Source organism: Ascaphus truei, chromosome 5 (genome assembly GCF_040206685.1).
Source record: "Ascaphus truei isolate aAscTru1 chromosome 5, aAscTru1.hap1, whole genome shotgun sequence".
Taxonomy (NCBI): Eukaryota; Metazoa; Chordata; class Amphibia; order Anura; family Ascaphidae; genus Ascaphus; species Ascaphus truei.
The window spans coordinates 167,969,094-167,988,137 of record NC_134487.1 but is presented as its reverse complement, the minus strand read 5'-3'; the positions used below and the strand labels follow the sequence as shown (position 1 = coordinate 167,988,137).

Below are 19,044 nucleotides of genomic sequence, written 5' to 3'. Positions count from 1 at the left end.
TTCCATGTTAATAATCATGCGGAAAAGCACCATGCATAAAAAGGTTGTCAATATATTAATAAAAATGACATATGAATTCAAATGCATGGGCAACGGTCTGGAAAACAGCATTTCAACCGTCAGCACTGATCTGCTAATACTGATAGAAAAAGCCACAGGCTGTAATCAGTTGCTGGGAATCACATTTTAGATGCTGAATGATTGCCACCAAAGTTTGAGAACCACATAATTATAAACAAATGTATGTAATGAATGCACTTAACATGCCACTTGTAGATTTTGCACTTGCAAATACACACCTGTAGATTTTTGTTTTGCCCATGGGTGAGTTTAGAAGAGTAAGTTGGCTGCAAGGATGCTTTATCAGCAAGCCAGTTCATAGTGACAGTATAGTTAGATGCCTCTTGTGCAAATTACATACATTCCAGACAGCAGTGATATCAGTAATGTTGATTTTCCCAATCAACAAACTGACAAATGTTATAGTTTACTTATGGCAAAATCCACCAATGGAAAATATGTAATTAACTTTGCTGTTGGGGATCTTGCAGAAAAAAAGATTGGGGGTTCTTGTTCTGGGAAACCCTTAGAAAAAAATAAGTTTTGCAGGCCCCACTGACAGGCTGCAAGAGGGTTAAAGGTGTAAACCCTTCCAAATAGTTGTATTGTGATTACGAGAGGACATTACGTTGCTCATAAATACATACATGGCCTTTTAGATCATATACTGTAGTTCGTATGGTAGGCAAAAAACACTATTGAAATAAACATAAAAAAATACAATCTAATATCTGTGGCTGTCCACAGTACAGAAAAGAGATCAGAGTATTCGAGAAGGCATCTTTCATTTATTGGGTGTTTAAAATACTCGACTCTAGCATAGGCCCTGACTGCCACTGCTAACACATTGGCACGACCAATGAAGACCCCCAAGCGAAGTCTATCTGTATGGCAATAGTGTCTCCTATTAGAATAAACTCTTGAAATCACTCTTTTAAATTAAAAATATATATTGCTTTTTAAACTCTGAGGTTTTTACATTTCAAAAGCAAAAGCTATATTTTTTGTTCATACATGTATTTTAAGTCGCTTGGTAATGGTAGTGAAATGCTTTGGGTGGCTTTTTCTCATCTCTCCTCTATTGGTTTTATAGTAAGGCTGCTTGTGAACACTTGACTCAATAGAATTGCCATTCAACACTTTTTCACTTTCTTGTATTGGAAAAAGTAATTATGATGTTATCATTAGGAACTAAAGTTGGAGAACAATAAGTATTTGATGGGACCCAGTGAAAGTAAACACCAATTCCATTTTACAGGGCACAAATTATTAAAGCTTTTGCTTTGTGTAATTGCATTTTTCTAACAAAAATAGTCCGTTGCCTTGATAAGTTAGTGTCGAACCTTTCACAAATCACAGAACCCTTTCAACATTTCCTTTAACTTTCTGTGCCCAGAGACACGCTGTATGAATCTGAAAATACTAGTAGTTTTATGCAGCTGTCCCCCCCTACTAAAAATGTTTACCCCCCCTTTTTTTTATAGTGTTGGAATCGGGGGTCCCCCAGAGCTGACACGTGCTATTTTTAGCTTGGGGAACCACCCACTTCCCGAGATACTTAACGTTGAAGTTACTTGATTTAACTATTCCTCTAGTACAAACAAAGTGGATGCCAAATTTTAGGCTGATGGAAAGCCACAATGTTCTTGGTTGCAGCTTCCTATTAGATGCATACACAAAAAGATACAATTATTGTGTCAACAGTTTTACAAAATTTAGAAATAGTATCTAGGTGCTCGTCTCAAAGCAGGCAGATCCAAAAGACTGCAAAAAAGCCACAAATGGAAAAAACAAGTTGACAGCATTCCGTCAAAATCGCGGTCTACTCCGTACAAGGAACCAACAAGTTTCAATTCAATTGCAACGTCTTCATTTAATTAGTTAAATCAGCAATGAGGACATTTCAAGCCAACATGGCCTTTCCTCAGGTGGGATCGCTACTCTTATCTGATGAAAGGCCATGTTGGCCCGAAATGTAGTCATCATTCGTTGCTGCTCTAACTAATTAAATGAAGATTTTACAATTGAATTGAAGCGTGTTGGTTCCTTGTAAGGAGTAGACTGTGAGTTTTTGACGGAGTACTCTCGAGTTGTTTTTTTCAATTTGTGGCTTCCTATTAGACAGGTGTTTTAAAAACAAAGAAGTAATGCAGGTAATGTCACTAGTAAGTATCCTGAGGGTCCACAGAGTTTTAAAAATAGCACGTTTGCCATACTGAAACATTTCCCTCAGTGTTTTAAGACCATTCTATTGCTTAAAGTTTGATTTGAAAATGAAATTATTGCAGAAAATAAATTATGCTGATTCGTAAAATAAAATGTTCTTCACTTGTGGAAAACTGTTTAAAAAGCGATTTGCAGGATTAATGCAGTTGTCCTTATTGTGGACAACTGCAGTTGGAAAGACCATGGATTAAAGGATACCACTCCGTCTTTTCATTGTTGAATAAATAAATGTCCCCAAACTGGGGCAGAAAGGCCATTGTTTTTTTTTCTTCATTAACCCTTTGCAGCACTTGACATTTAATTGGTTATGCCTATCAATGTATAGGCAGGCTATCCAAACTGTAGGAATGGCAGACTCCTCTGTAGCTGTGAGTAATTACATAGCGTAGGCGTGCTGTGAGGTTTTGATAATATTCTGAGCAACAGAATGTTGTGTGGGGAAAAAAACAGTTTTCTTTAACTGCAACTTATTTTGTTTACGCTTGCTCCAGATTTCTAAGCAAAATTGCATGTTTGAATCATAATGCAAAAATGACTACGTGGAGTGGAAAGAATGGAATTGCTAAAAAATATAATTTTGACTGTGTTATTATTGCCAGATTGATGTCTGCAGCAGCGCGCTATGAAAGATATAGTGGAAATCAAGTTCTCTTCTGGTAAGTACACAAACCCAAAATACTGAAGTGACATTTTTTTTTCTTCCAGCCCTGCAGCTACTCCAAGCTGCAAAACAGGGTCAAAAAATGTTTTGGTCCTTGTTAAAATATGCATACCGCATCATATATAGATACATCCCTACCATGTCTGCCATTTGTCTTTACTTAACAGGATATGTTTAAATAGCTTTTAAAATGTAGAAACCCCACTGTAGTTTTCTTTCTGTCTTTCTGTCTTTCTGTCTTTCTGTCTTTCTGTCTTTCTGTCTTTCTGTCTTTCTGTCTTTCTGTCTTTCTGTCTTTCTGTCTTTCTGTCTTTCTGTCTTTCTGTCTTTCTGTCTTTCTGTCTTTCTTTCTGTCATTTCTTTTAAATTGGCAGCGACGAAGTTCTATATTTAAGCCACAGACTGCGTTTCCAAACCTTTAGTTTTCAATGCAGCACAGACTCGCTTAGATTGTAAGCTCTTTGGGACAGGGTCTCATATAGCCTTAAGTTATCATTTACCGGTTGTGCACTTATTCACATTGTTTGTAATGTATTTACATCTTACTGTAATATTGTAAAGCGCTGTGTACATGGTTGGCGCTATATAATAAAATTAAACATACACAGGGATTAGCACGGTTGTGCTCATTGCAACTTTCCTCAATTAGGTGCGAGTCCCATATCTAATGAAAACAGTGTGGCCCATGTTTACTAAGCGCTGCTGTCCCATAAGACCTTCTGGCTTCCGGAAGATGCCTTATTTATTTATAAAAATGTTTTACCAGGAAGTAATACATTGAGAGTTACCTCTCGTTTTCAGGCATGTCCTGGGCACAGAGTTATAACAATACATGGTTACGTCAAATGAACAGAGTTATACAGTCAATTCCCATACATTTCATGGACAGTTAGAGTTGGAAAATACCTTACAGCACATTCACAGGATCTGGGTGCAAGGTGTCTTCTGGCGCCAGAACGGGTCCTATGAAATAGCACCATTTGGTGAATAATATATTGGACGATCTGTTATTAGGCTTTTCGCAGTTTGATTTTGAAACCTACATTTGCACAGCTATGAAATATATTTGAAATGATGCACCCATTACACATGGCAGGGAGCGTGTTACATGGCGGAGTGCATTCACTTTATTGCAAATCCAATATGATAAGTGGGTCTGGCGCTTTATAACCCTCTGTACCATTAAGCAAAGTGCATTGAAAATGCATAATAGTACGTATTCGAGGAAAATGTCCAGAAGGGACTTTTAATGAATTTCTATATATCTTTAAGCTTGTTGTCTTCTAAACCATTTACCAGTTTATTATCCATAACAAATGGAAATAAGAAGTATGGCACAGCTCACAAGCTGCTGAAACATATTAAAACCTTCTTTACCTTTTTAGTACAATGAAATGATTTCAACAGCTCCCAATATCATGACGTGCCAGATCAAAAAGTTATCACAATTATAGTTGTGCTAAAACCAATACACACATAGGTAAGTGCCTATGGGCAGCAAATATGTTAATCCGCCACTGGGCAGTGTGGATCAGTGGGTAGAAATCTCTTACAATAAATCAAATTCAGTATTGGACAGTATTGACTGGAGAAGAGAAATGATAACAATTGAGTTTTTGAGACCTTGAAATCATGTATTTTAAAACTCACTGTCCCTTTAAGGTACTTTGGGTGAATAAGGGTTGCATGGGGCTAGCACCACTCTCCTTATAAAGCTGCTCAAAAAAAATTCTTGATGTATTTCTTTCTGTAATGGTGAAAGGAACAAATCAGGGTGAGCTTTGAAATGCTTTAACAGCTCATTGTCCCTGTGAGTAATGTGTGTCACTTCTAGGAGCAGCTCCCAGTGGAGCAGGGAATTACTGTGGAGGCTGCTTATCACATTCCAGAGGATACTGTGCTCAGCGGCAGCTCCCCGCTGCAAAACAGGGTTAACAAAGTGAATATTTGTCGGGGAAAACATACATATTTACACTTGTACAGTTTTAAATGTTTGTCTCAAGTTAATTTTAATAGCTTTTAAAATGTGGAACCTAAAGCCTATTGGTATGTAGAATATATAGTACGGTTTACATTCTGTTATACAGTATATCTAGTATTGCATGTATTTAATTTGAGTGACAAGTAGAAAATGCTGCAGCATTTCCAAACATTTTCGGGGATTAAGGCATAATTTTGAAGCAGTTTTTACATATAGCCTCATATTTACTAAGTGGTTCTACCTGGAGACACCATTTGGCATCAGAAGAAACCTTAGGGCACATTGACGACTGCTGTGAAGGAGTTTGTGGTGCACAAATGTCTTAGCACTGCTTAGTACATATGGCCCATAATGTTAACTGCTGTAGTCTCCCCCCCCCACAAATATTTTTGTAGTCATTTATTCCATACTAAATGATCCGTATGAATGAAGAGACAGAAAGGAGAATACAAAGGCAAATAATAACACGTTTCATTATGTATATATGTAGTTCATGTAAACAATTTGTTATTTACACCCTGCAAAATCTCTGCAAATAGTACAGTGTACAGCGGGTAGAGCTTTCTAACCTAATGGGTTTTGTATAAAGGCTCTGCCTTGCTGTATGTATGAAGTATTACAGATGGCATCCTACAAAAACAGGATGTTAAATACAATTCAAGCACCCGATCAAGCTGAAGAAGCAATAACTCAAAATGATGAAACTGAGGAGGAGAGCAGCAAAGTGTTCAGTGTACATCCCATGACTGAGTGAGCGAAATAATTGAAACCATATTGACAGGGCTTGATATATATGTGTAGAGTGAAGCAGGTTATCTGAAATGCAGGAACACAGCCCAGCAGCAGCGGTGGTGGCATTGTAATAATACTTGAAGGAGTTATCTTAAAAGCTTGCTTACTAGAGGATCAGATAAGCGCATACGCTTTCATACATCTTTTCTAATACACTGGTTTCTCATGCAGTCTTAGAGCCCCACTCACACTGTTTCGTGAGTATTTCCCACTAGCTCTTTTTATCCTAATCACATACTAATCACAATTGTCAAATATTCTCTGAGTTTTCGCTTCAGGGATATAATGATGACGTAAATATTTGTGTGGCCTTTCACACACTTTCTTTTTCACGGCTTGCAACATTGTCCAAACGCCAAAGTCACTTATAAAGGGAGACAATTATTGAGAAGCATTTTGCGTATGGTGCCTGTCCGTTGACATGGCTTTATCAGAGTATTTTATGTCGGGAACATTTCCCAGCAGGGTAAGTTACATTTGGACATTGCTGACCAGATTATAAAGAAGAGCAGGGCCGCCAACAGAAATCATGGGGCCCAGGACAAATGAAAGGAGCAGCCAACCCTCCCCCACCCCAAACCATAGCGCACCTACCACGGAAAAAACATTTTTTGCGTGCAACTTTTACTTAACTGTTTTCTTCTGGGTAACTGGCTGGGTGACTGCCTGACTGGGTGACTGCCTGATTGCCTGGCTGGGTGACTGCCTGCCTGGGTGGGTGACTGCCTGGCTGGGTGGGTGGGTGACTGCCTGGCTGGGTGGGTGGGTGACTGCCTGGCTGGGTGGGTGGGTGACTGGGTGGGTGACTGCCTGCCTGGCTGGGTGGGTGACTGCCTGGCTGGGTGGGTGACTGCCTGCCTGGCTGGGTGGGTGACTGCCTGCCTGGGTGACTCAAAGAAAAGAAGGGAGCGCAGAGCAGGCAGGACGTCAGAGGAATACTTTAATTTTAATAACATTCATAAAGCAACTTAAAAACTTAGTTAAGTTTCGCCACTTGATCAAACACATCCCCTCACCGCCGATTACAGCACAGCAAGAGCCGCAGAGTCCCCCCATCTCCAACTAACCCGGAGCACCACGCGGTTGTCAAACCGGAAGTGTACCAGGAGCCGACTGATAGGGAGAAACTGATCCTCTCACTGGAGCCGCTGCCTAGCTATAGCAGCGCTCTCAAATGTTTCTCTTTGGGGAGGTTCAAATGTCGAACTGATCCCACACTTAAAAGCAAATAACTTCTTGTGGGGACAGTGTATTAACCCTCTACGCGTTTCGCGCTATTTTGCGCTTCTTCAGACCTGCATGTTGTGATTCATCTTTTCATGCTTTCTGTCCCAACACCAGCCTTCTACTGGGATGTTTGTTTTAATACGTTTGTAGATGTTGATTTGGTGCACGGTTCTGGGAGCCGAAACGTCGAAGAATGAAAGATTCACTTTGAAACTATGGTGTGCCTGCCGTCTTTCTTTATATACAATATATTAACAGGATTATGGCAGTAGCACCTATCCACATATTTGGATTTCATTTCTTTTGCGTGTGCCCTGTACCTTTCTTTACGTTTGTATGTATGCCTGTATGTATATTCACACTAGAACATAATGTGATGTACTTTTCTCTCGTCTCTAGCTCTGAAAGTCTTGCAAGATGTTGGTATATCCTGCTGTCTGGTTCAGTTCTGGTGAAGGACTCCATGTTTTTACCTCCGTGCAGGTATGTAAAGTCTCTTGACCTTTTTTTTTTCTCCTTTTTTAATTTTTTTTAGAAAAGCATCTATATCAGATAATAAAATATGCACTGAATCTTGTAGTACAGTATCTGTTTCTGAGTACAGTAGACTTGTTATTTTCTATTAATCAGTTTGCTTGTTTTGCAGTGCGTTACCAGCCCCAGCTTTGTGTATCTGTATATAACATACTGTACAGCACGCTCCCTTGTTATCATTTTCCTGTCTTGCAATCCCCTCAGCTTCTTCCTGCTGGGTGTGAATGGTTACTGTGCATTTAACATGATGTCCATCAGTCAGGTGTCGATGTACCTGGACGAGATGTAATGATTACAACAATTTAATAAAATGCAAAGAAATCCACGGGAAGAAAATACACAAACTTGTATCTTTCACCATTCACGAGGCTAAAGACATTTAGACATTCCTTTTCTAGGGTAACTTGTATTAGTTATGGGTGAATTTTTTTTGGCGGATTTTTATTTACCACCTACAATCCAATCCGCTGGTGGATTTTAAGGATCAAGTCCGCGGATTTGGATGGCTGAATCCATGGATTGGATTCTTAAAATCCACCAGCCGACGGTATCCAATGGAGGTTTTGAATGAATCCACACGGATTGAAACTAGAACAATCCACTAACGGATTTTATATCGTGGAACGAATTTTGAATGGAAAGCTCTGGAAATTCCGCAAACGGATTTTTAACTGTTGTGCCCAACTCTACCTAGTATTACTAGATTAGGTCGCCCGCTCAATTAATGTTGTAGCTGTTTTCTTTTTATAGTTGTCTATAGTCTATAGTTGACAGGTTTTTAAATGTAGACCCGGCAGTCTGGCTCTGAAGGTGAAAATGCCAGAACACATTCTGCTTTTCTTATGTGTATGTACATAACTTATTGAGGGAAATATATATTATTTAGCAGCGCGCACCTGTAAATAGGCAATTGCAGTTGACCCATGTTACATATCAAACTCCCATCGTTACTTTTACTCAACTAAACACTTTTTTTTCTCTTCTGACCGACTACGGTTTCTTTGGGTTTGTTCCATATTCTACTTTATTCTAATGGTTCAGTTGTTATCTCTGTGGGCACTTCCTGCTCCTTCCAATCTACTTCTGATAGTGCATGACTGAAGGGATTTTCAAAGAGATATAAACAGATGTCCCAGTTCAGATCTCATTTTGTAAATGGAGTAATTGGCTTTAAAGTTTACTACTGTACTTGTTTTTTTATACCCGTGCCTGAAAGTTTCTAGGAGCATAGCAGTCCTGGTCTTCACGGAGAAGCTTGGTTTAGCAAATATTGGGGTGCTAAAATGGCCTATAACATAATTGGCATGTAGCCAATGAGTAGTGTCAAGGTTGTGGTGTATAACACATGTATTATGAATACCGTGCCATTAATTATGCGCTATTATTCTATCAGAAATGTTATTAATACCCAATTACTGTACAACTGGTTAAATATACAATCTATGGTAGCAAATTTAAAATAAAACATTTTTGTGGATGCAACACTACAAACGTCTTAATGCTACCTTTTGCTTTTTTTATGTCAACATTTTCGAAACATATAATTGTGGGGTTTTGGGCATAAAGAGACCTTTCATAGATAATGTCCTGCTTCATAATTACATTTTACTATAGACATTCAAAGGATAATGCACAAAAAAGTGAAGAGTATTGAATATTTTAAGGGTGCTTTTGATTTCTTCTGTTTCTCTCAAAAAAACAGTTTTTTAAGGATTGCATTTAAAAATAAATAAATGTTTTTCTAACCTGAAGTAAAGTGTTGCTGGGAGAAACAGGAATTGAATCCACAATGTGGTTTACTGAAGTTCATCTCCTTCAGCACTATTGCATGTCTTATCCAACAATAGTTTAAATGTGGGCAACAGTAGATATTGCATTTTATGAAAGATCTTTCAGATTACGTTGCAAGTTTTATTTGGCAGTTTAGAAGCATTGCACTGGGAGCACTGGGATCACATCACAAAGCAGCTCTGGGTGAAATGATGGGATCATTATTAAGCAGGTAAACGTTAGGGCACCGTACAACCCCATTCACTTTGAGGCTGTGATATGTCATCCAGCACCAGAAGGTGTCTTGCGGTAGAAGACAGCTTAATAATTAGTGTCCTACAAGTAGCCCATGGGCCATGTTACTGTAGGCTGTGTTGTTTTCACAGCTGTTTGGAGGTGCAGGCACCCCAGTGACCAGAATAAGCAGAAATGCAGTGACATGTTAAAGCTATTACGCCCAAGTCATTCTGACACATTTTTATTATCAAGTGAATCTTTCAAGCTTCTCAACATGGCAAACGTAGGGCTGACTTAAATGATCTCACAAATTAGAGCTGTGTGATATTTCTCTGGGAAAGGGGCAAGAGGAGTAAATTATTAATTTTAGAGGAATACAGTTAGTTACTTAGTGGGTCAGGTTCATGTGAAGTGTTGGTCAACATACTGGAACCCCTGAAAAGTTAAAAGTTTTTACCTATAATCACTGGTATATCATCTGATGGGCAGTGAATGTCAACTGTTCTATATTGACTTGACAGACAGAAAATAAGCAGCTCACTGGAGGAAAAGTGGGTCATCTGCTCAATGTAACTGTTGGCAGTTAACTATCTAAACCATGTGCTTCCTAGGGTGTCTGATGTGTCTGCTATAGGTAGTGAGGTCATGTAGGCAGGAAATGAGTGTGCTTCCCTTTCAGTAACCAGACAACAGACTCTCTGTCCACTCTCTGCTGTAGAATGAAAACTAAAGCAGAAGAGCAGGACATTGTGTTTCTTTTCAATCTAACTGACTGGGAAATGATGGAGGACACCTCCGTGCCAACCTGTATACACACATTATAAACCCACATTTTTACATAAGAATTAACAAACCTCTCGGATAGTCTGTGAGAAATGCCTACGTTTTGTTGCTGAGGATGGCAGAACTCTCTGTTACAAGAAGTTATGACCCGGCTGGGATTTCCTTTAGTCCTGACTTCAACACTTTAGTGGTAAGACAAGAAAATACAATGTTGTGTGTGTGTGTGTTTAACATGTGTTCCTATTTAGTGAGTGCAGTGTTTTGTTTTTATATTCAAGATGTTAAGGTTTGTCATTGCCACGAGTAAAGGAATAGTTGCCTATACATTTTGTTGAACATTGAGGCACTTTGAAATTAACAGTGTTGCATTGTACTGTAGTAGCAGCAAATTTTGGTAGAACTGCAGCTAGATTATCTGTAATTATAATCTGTGGTACTATGCTGCAATCTGAAGTAAAGTATTCTAGTAAAAGTATATGTAAAAATCATAAGATAAAGAATGCTAAACAGATGACTACTGGTGGATCTATGTATCCTTCCCTAATAACTAGCCCAGAGTGCTTGTTTTGCCGCAAATTGTGCTACAATATATCTGCAGGCAACATCTGTATTTGTATTTTGTGCGCCTTTTCTTGTACATGTCTACGTTGGTCTGGGACAATACTGAGGATTTATAATGGGAGGAGATTAGGGTTGAGTTACATTGGCATGTTGGCCCCAGGCATGGACATGGCAAGTATGAAAAAGTTTTCTGTGGTGTTCTCCTCCATCCATTTAAAGGGCGAGCAGGAAGTGTGTTTTACACAATTGCTGTGCAGAATCTGCCAATTTCTACAATTGTATAACTACTGTACTCTTCACATGCATGGCGTGAGACGCAAAAGAAAATGCATCAGCGCAGATACACTTCTTGCATAGATGTATGTGTTTTTTTGTTAAAAACTATGGTGCTGATTCAGTATTGATGAATACGGAACTTATGTCAATGCAAAAGTAACTATTGATGTATGACAAAGTTACCCCTTTTTACAAAGGTGCGACTAATGGAAAACTAGCTGAACAAATAGATTTATATGATTGTTTTTAATTATATGAGCCTCCCAGAGCAATATGGCCGCCTGAATATTAACCAACCTTGGTAAAGCAGTTAACGACACATTGCTCAAAGCCCCTCTGGCAAGCAAGATATGAACGTATTTGTTTACCTTCACCTTCGCAGGAGCCATCCCTAGGGAAGTAGATATTGGTAAAGCAGCAATCCTTCCTACCTAGCCCCCTCCCCCCCCTTTTTACTGGATGAGATCCCCTTGTTATGTTCAGCTGCGAGACTTCCTGGTTCCACAGAGATTTAATGGTAAATGTTTTTGAACCTCCCGCATCACACAGGCTAATAAAAAGCTTGCGGGAGATTTACACCACCATTTTGTTTCCCCTGGAGGGGACTGAACACTGGTACATTCTACGTAAGTTTCCCCGGAGATGAAAATAATGTGGTTCACCTCCAGGGACGCCGTAGTTCCCATCCTGTTAAAAACCAGACGGGATTGATGCATTTAAGTGGCTTTTTTTTTCTGTAGACAGATGTGGTTACAAATTGCAGATCGATGTATATTTATCATGATATCAGCTGGAAACCAACTTAATAATATGGGGTACGTTTTACTGAGATAACAATAAGGCTGTGTTTGTGCTCTAAATACAGGTGGTCCTCGGTTATCCGCCAGAATCAAACCGCCGTCGGATTGCGAACCCAACGTTAATCCTTGGCGGTGAGCATCGGATAATCCGTTACGACGACGGATAATGCGTTTCACGGAATGCATTATGCGTGTCAGATAATCTATTCGACAGATAACGGACCGATGGATAGCGAGGACCACCTGTGTGTATATATAATGCAAATAGAGAGACCGCCACTCCCATGGTGGTACATATAGTGCTATATTTATGTTGTCTATCCTTTTTTTCCTCCTGTTTGCAGACCGCTCATTACGGTCCCGCACACCTTATAACAGTGTTATTAGGCACCCCAAATACTGCAGCTTTTATTTTATAGAAGAAATAAAAACATATTTCTTCCCTTAACAGTAACCGCTGTTGAGAAAGAATGAAATTATCACCAGTATTTACTACCCAACTCATGTCTTACCATGCCATTTCTATCAAGTCCTGTATCCCTTTTTACAAAGTACTTCAATACGAACATACAGCAAGGCCTCGCTTCTCGTCGCCCCGTATTTCGGCGATCCACTGATACGGCGGCACCGAGAAGAGGACCGCCATGTCTGTGCATGCGCAGACCGGAGAAGTCCGAGGTCACGCATGCGCAGAATGTGCTGGTGCCGCCGGCGTGCATGTGCAGAACGGAGGTTGTGTATGCGCAGAAGGGGGAAATTGCCGGTTTGCGCATGCGTACAGCTGAAAATCGCCGTATGCCCGGGGCCCTCCTGTACAATGTATTTTTTGTTTTTTACCCAAGGGAAAATGCAACTGAATCTTTGCTTTAAATAAAACCAGAGGTTTATCAGTGTATTAAATAGAGCAGTGCTAGTCCTTCCCTGCATACCAGGCTCATAACAAATCCAGAGACGTGTCCTTGTCGTATGGCAAACATACGGAATTATACTGTACGTACAGTGCACGCAGGATGAAAGCGTTTATATGCATTTCACTTTATTAAGGGTTCAAGGAAGGTGCATTTTTCTTTTAACACTTGGAGAGGAAAAAAAAAATCTCAAGTGACCAGGAAACCATAAACCATAGATGTAATAAAAAAAAGTAATAATATATGCAGAATATTTTGATTGAAAAAACTATTTATAGTTGTGATTATTGTTTCATTATAACCAAACATCCACATGCTGTTCTTTAGCCATTAGACTGCCAGTGCCTTAGTGATTCATAACAACCTTTCTATGGACGTTGAGATCTAAAAGGCAAATTAAGAAATTTGTGATCGTGTGGGAGCCCTGTTTTTCTCCCAACGTTATTTGTCATGAAAATAAACAGTTGTAATACATTTTGTTAGGATCTTCTCCATCCATCATTGGTGACAGATGCTGGAGTGTTTCCTGGATTCTATATTCACTTTCACTCAACTGAAGGTCCAGTTTGCTGAATTCTTTATCTTCATATTGAGCAAATTCAGTGGTGAGAATACAAATGTAATGTGTTTTCCCGTATGTGTATATATATATATATATTCATAGTCCATAATTGATATGTTTACTAGCTTTGTGGCTTAACAGATTTTACTATAAACTGGGCAACTGTGCCAAATAAAATAAAAATATTTTCTAAAAATGGACATCTTTGAATAATGAGACTGCGGTTGCTTGCAACAACAGAGATGTTGTAAATAAAGAGAACTTTACGTGTTCAGCTGTAGTTGTATTTTCTGCACTGTTAGCTCATAATGGGCTATGGTTCTGCTGTCCCAAACTGTTACACTGCATCAGCGATTGTTTCCATCATTTTTTTTAACTTCAGGATTAGAGTTCTTCAATACACATTTAGCCTCGAGTTCTGACAAAAGCTTAGTAGTATATCTTACTGCATGTTTGTTTAAAACATCATAGTTCAACTGAGTAAACTAATCAGGAATACAGTATCATGTCCCTTACTCTCTACATCTCTGATCAATTTGATGCACCTCTGTTTTATGTTACTGAATTCCAGGACATTTTCTGTATTTTTTGTGACTTCATTTTCCAGTGTATATTACCATTATTTGGTTCAATAAATACACAGGGCATAGCTTTGATTGGTAACATTGTAAATATTTTTTTTAAATAAAAAAGTAAATAAGGGGTCACCACTGATACAGCAAAGGATGTGCAATTACCTGTATATTTGTAGTCATATTTGTAATGATACTTTATATAGGTATGCAATGCCCTGTTTTACAGTTCAGATTATTGAATCACAATGTTTCTGATCATTTTTTTTCTTTTTACTCATTTATTTTCTTTGACCAGCTTAGTAGTATAATATAACAATGGGTATGTTGGGTCTAAGTGCTGACAACAGAGGAGCAGAAGGTGGTGACTAGTTCAAGGTCGCAGAGCGTTGGCTGCATACCTGGATTTCCAAGTTTAACCATAAGACTCCAACAAGACTCTTCCTCCTCTCTGGACTTGTTGTGGAGAATCTGGCAAGTCATTGGCTTCAGAGATTCCGGTATCCCGGCAGAACCTTTTATCTAAACTGAAGACTGTGGTTTCATAGTTCCCGCCATGTTTTATAATGTGTCTCTCTCACAAAGTGCCCATTTCCTTGTTCTTTACTTCAAAAACCATTTTTACTCTCAACATCCTTCGGGGGGAAAAATAAATACATACTGTACGTACGTACATATATCTGTAAAAGTAGTAACCCCTTTGGAGCAGTGCATTGCCCTGTTGTGTAATTCCATACAATTTTGCATGAAGGGTTAAATTAGTAAAGTTCACATGTAATGCAATATTTTTGGGGTACATGTTCCTGTTGTAAAATCTGCTACAATACTGTGTGAAGTCATTGTTGTACCTGCAGTATTTTGCTACTGTGTTCTGAAGATAGAATAACAAGCACAGATGTGTTCTGTGGAGCGGAGGTCATCAAACAATTAGCCGTCCCTGGCAGGATCCAGAAAACGTGCATCCTGTTCATTATAGTTTATGCTGTAATCAAGTACTGTAAATGGCAAGTTTCTCAAGGATCCAAAGTGCAAATGTGGACCCAGAGACTTCACTTTGTAAGAATATCTGTGGACCTGCTTATATAATCTGTTATCCTGTGTAATATTAGTGTTGCGATAATGGAATTCAACATCAGAAGGGTTTTTGTTTCTGGGACTTTTGAAACTGATCACCATTCACACATCAGGACCTCTGCTCCAAATAGACCATGTCCTAAGCGTTGCAAACCATTCCTAGTCGTCTTTTAGTGTCGGGAGCAGCAATCTGCAGACAGTGAACGTGTGGATGTAGCGGTCGGAATTGAACCGGTTAACGCGTTAGGATAGGAAATCCATCAAATGATATTTCGGAGTGGCTCCATTCACAGCCATAACCCACGGCAAAAGTCATGGGGAAACCTGTGTTATCCCTGCTCCTAACACAGGGGTAGCCAACTCCAATCCTCAAGGGCCACCAACAGGTCAGGTTTTCAGGATATCCTTGCTTCAGCACAGGTGGCTCAGTCTTTGACGGAGCCACTGATTGTGCCACTTGTGCTGAGTAATTGGACACTTGAAGAGCCAATCAGAATGTTCCACTTTAGTAAGCCCCGCGGGTATAGAATAGGGCAGGGGTGCCCAACGCCAGTCCTCAAGTGCCACCAACAGGTCAGGTTTTAAGGATACCCCTGCTTCAGCACACGGACAGTCTTTGACTGAACCATGAATTGAGCCACCTGGGCTGTAGCAGAGATATTAACACATTAGCTAGTATATGAACGGCTGCTACATCTCTATCTGATATATTTCACAAACCTAGCTATAAAGGGGCACAAAAAGGCATAAGTAGGTTTTGTTTATTGGTTTTTATTATTACTCTGATTTTATTGATAATTTTTCAAACTTTGTTGTAGGGTACAGAAAGAGGGTGGAATAAAAAATAATAAGGAAAGGTACAATGCAAGTATACAAAAATAACTGCGTATAATAGTAAGAGTAGTATAAATCAGTGAAAAAAGATGATTGTTACACAAAGTCAGAATTTGTTACAATGCCGTTGTTTACGTGTATTTCCTTACAACTCTATAGAAAGAACTTTTTACTTTATATATTTTAGAGCTACTGCATGTCTAAGTTATGTTTTTCTTGAAGATTAAGAGCTTTTGGAGATAGAAATGAGGGATGGACACTAAAATCTACTTTTTATAATAACACATGGTGTCCTGTTCGTGAGCATGAAATTCTGCTTCATAGATAAAAACCCTTTAAAATATAAAATAATCAGCATCTTGTTTAACCCCTTTTCTGCCAGAAGTGTTTTTCTTTTCTCTTTAGATCAACCACACATTAAATACATTATGGGAGTTTAAAAAAAGTGAGAAAAACAGTCCACCGTATCAGTGTACAGCAAATAAAAATATCACTCGTGAGTAGATTCACACGTCCCACACAGGTGTGAAACCCTGACTTTCGCCATTATCTCTTTGCATACTGTGCCTCCATGGCAGCCAGGGATTCTGGGAAATGACATGCAAATGAGCACTTAGTGTCACCGTTGCTTTTTGTGCATTTTAACATGGACTTCTATGACCTTATGCCTTCCGTTTTGCCATGCCCCTAATTTAAAGATTGATACAGAATTTACTTGAGTGGAACATCATTAAAGAAAAAAGGTTGTCACTGCTCAGAGCAAAACATAAAACATTTGGGATTTTTTGTTAAATTTGAAACATAGATAATGTAAACGGATCAAATAGTTATTTGAACTGTAAAGAGATTTGGCATAGTTGGAAAGAATCGGCAACAATTGTCAAGTTGTATTTTGCAGTGACTAGTAAGCCATTATAATGTTGCACACTCATGCATCTGAATGGGGTTAAATAAGAACATTAAATAGCAGAACTGCCACTGTCATTTTGTTATCTCCTGCTCCTGTCAGTGCTGACACTGCTATTGCTAATCTTCTTCAACAGGAAGTTTTGGTTTTATCTATAGATGTTCTTTTTGAGCATTAGCAGCTGAAAATAAAGTACTCCTCTTATGCATGAAATGGGGACCAGCAAAACTTCCAGTAAGGGCCGAATCTTGAGCTATATTTACATCATAGTGATGCAGAAATAAAGTGTTATGTTCATTGCATAAATTGCCTTTGCTGTCCCCTTTTCTGCAGCTATGCGTTATAATAAAATAGACATGGCCTTTGAGTTTGAAGTAGGGAGGATTACAGGTTAAGAGCACTGTGCAAGAACAGTGTGACATACATGTAGCTGTTAGGAATGCATCATTTTATCCAAAGCTATCTACTTTAGTACTGGTAGACCAGCCAATTATTTTTACCAGTAGCAAGTGGCTTCATTTTAAAATTGCCAGCTGTGTAGCAGCTTACGCTAGCTAGGCAAAGTATATGTAAACAGATTTTCTGTGCAGTAGTTATTGATTCTTATCTGTGTGAGGGATTTGTCATTTGTTTGCTTTGTACCTTTTCTGGAAGCTAACTTTTTTCTCTTATATTACAGGATACATTTCATATTTGATTTAGGAATAAGTGTATATGAGTGATTATCAACCCTTTGTTCCTCTTTCTATATGATCCACCCTTTGTTCCTCTCTCTATATGATCCAGTTGCTAAAGCACCCCTCAGGGTATCTTTCTAAGGCCTTGACCCCGCTGCCTACTACAGCGTCCGCTGTGGCGGACGCTGCACGGACGAGAGCCCTCCCCTCAATGGCACGGGCCCGCTGCGAGGTGGGGCCGCAGCGCTGGGGAGAGAGCTGCTCCTGCTCTCAATAGAATTAAGAGCAGGACTCGCATCGAGCGATACGGCACGCCCCCCGGCGGTTCAGCCAATGAGGGCGAACCTGCCGGGTGACGTCATAGCCGCGCCCCCGCCACGCCCCCCCCCCGGTCTCTCTTCCTGCAGTGAGCTGCAGACCAGGTAATCTGCTGCACGCGCCGCCAATCTCGCGGGCGCGCGTTGCAGCGGAGATACTGGGGCCTTAGCCTAAATCGAGATGCAATCTCTCCCTCCCCCAAAGACTATATAGTTTAACTCATAATGTTGGTATCTTGTCCCCTGAGCATGTTCTGCTTTACTTTTGTGATTTTTTTTTTTTTTTATACAATCTCTAGCTTCTGGATTACCATGGTAACTTATATTATTGCACTGAGGTCTGGGAGAGCTTAATTTTAAACTCCCAGACAATATTTCAAAGGCATGTACAGTATCTTCTGAACAGAGCCTCAGATTTAAAAAATAAAAACAGTGCTGGGTAGGGCAAGGACAATAAAATAGACAGTGATGAACGTGAACTGCTGCTTAAAAAGCAGACCCTTTCCCAATGTCCAAAGGGAACTAATGGCATTGGGATGTAGAATACGCAAAATGTATGTAATTGACACCTTTATTCTCTTTTGATCAGACAAGTTAAAGTATTTGTTAAATTAGTGAAGTTTGGGCTGTTCTGTGGCTATCAAACATTTACTTAATCTCTTTCATTATCCTGTGGGTTTTAGAATCGACAGATACATTTTAATTTTCAATAGTTTTGCTCAATGTAATTATGATGCCATTGCAATAATGTTGTGAGCTTTCTCTTACATTTCACACCTTGAGTACAAACATCTGCTTAAAAAGTGCTCTGTGTGCATGTAAATTCTTATAATAAACTAATGAAAGTCTTCACTATTTATTTGTATCATATCTACATGAGAATGTGTATACTGTGCTCTGCAAGAAAAGTATGTAAGGATACAGCATAGGTCTGAAAATGTCTGGTTCGCCAATGAAAATAGGTACTTCCACCCCAGTCAATTATTCATGGATCGGTTCTTGTTCCAATAGTTTATTCAGAGATAATAGAAAGCAATCTGCATCATATAAGTCTTTATAGGCATTCTCAGTTATGAGTAGAGAGCTGCAGTTTCTGTTGGTATCACATTAAGGTTTCAGCAGGTCTGATTTCAATACATACAGATTCATACCTCATACCTCATCCATTTATACCTCATCCACGGACATCAAGACCTGCCCAAATATAGGCTTGACCCAATTTCAACCATCTCTGTTGCTCTTATCAGTATGTTCATTGAAACCTGCTATGCCATCCTGTACTCCA

The 19,044-nt window shown here is 39.3% G+C and overlaps 1 protein-coding gene across 6 annotated transcripts in view; it reads left to right on the top strand.

Moving 5' to 3' along the window:
• Window positions 1-19,044, top strand: part of RAPGEF6 (Rap guanine nucleotide exchange factor 6) — a 309,945-nt gene that overhangs the window by 80,028 nt on the left and 210,873 nt on the right. For 5 of the 6 annotated variants that reach the window (XM_075601184.1, XM_075601185.1, XM_075601188.1 and 2 more), the window contains exons 3-4: window positions 2,886-2,942; window positions 7,347-7,430. In XM_075601184.1, coding sequence (XP_075457299.1) covers window positions 2,886-2,942; window positions 7,347-7,430 — 141 coding nt within the window. Of the gene's footprint in view, window positions 1-2,885; window positions 2,943-7,346; window positions 7,431-9,974; window positions 10,462-19,044 lie in introns of those variants that run through there. The other variant, XM_075601189.1, reaches the window with a different exon arrangement.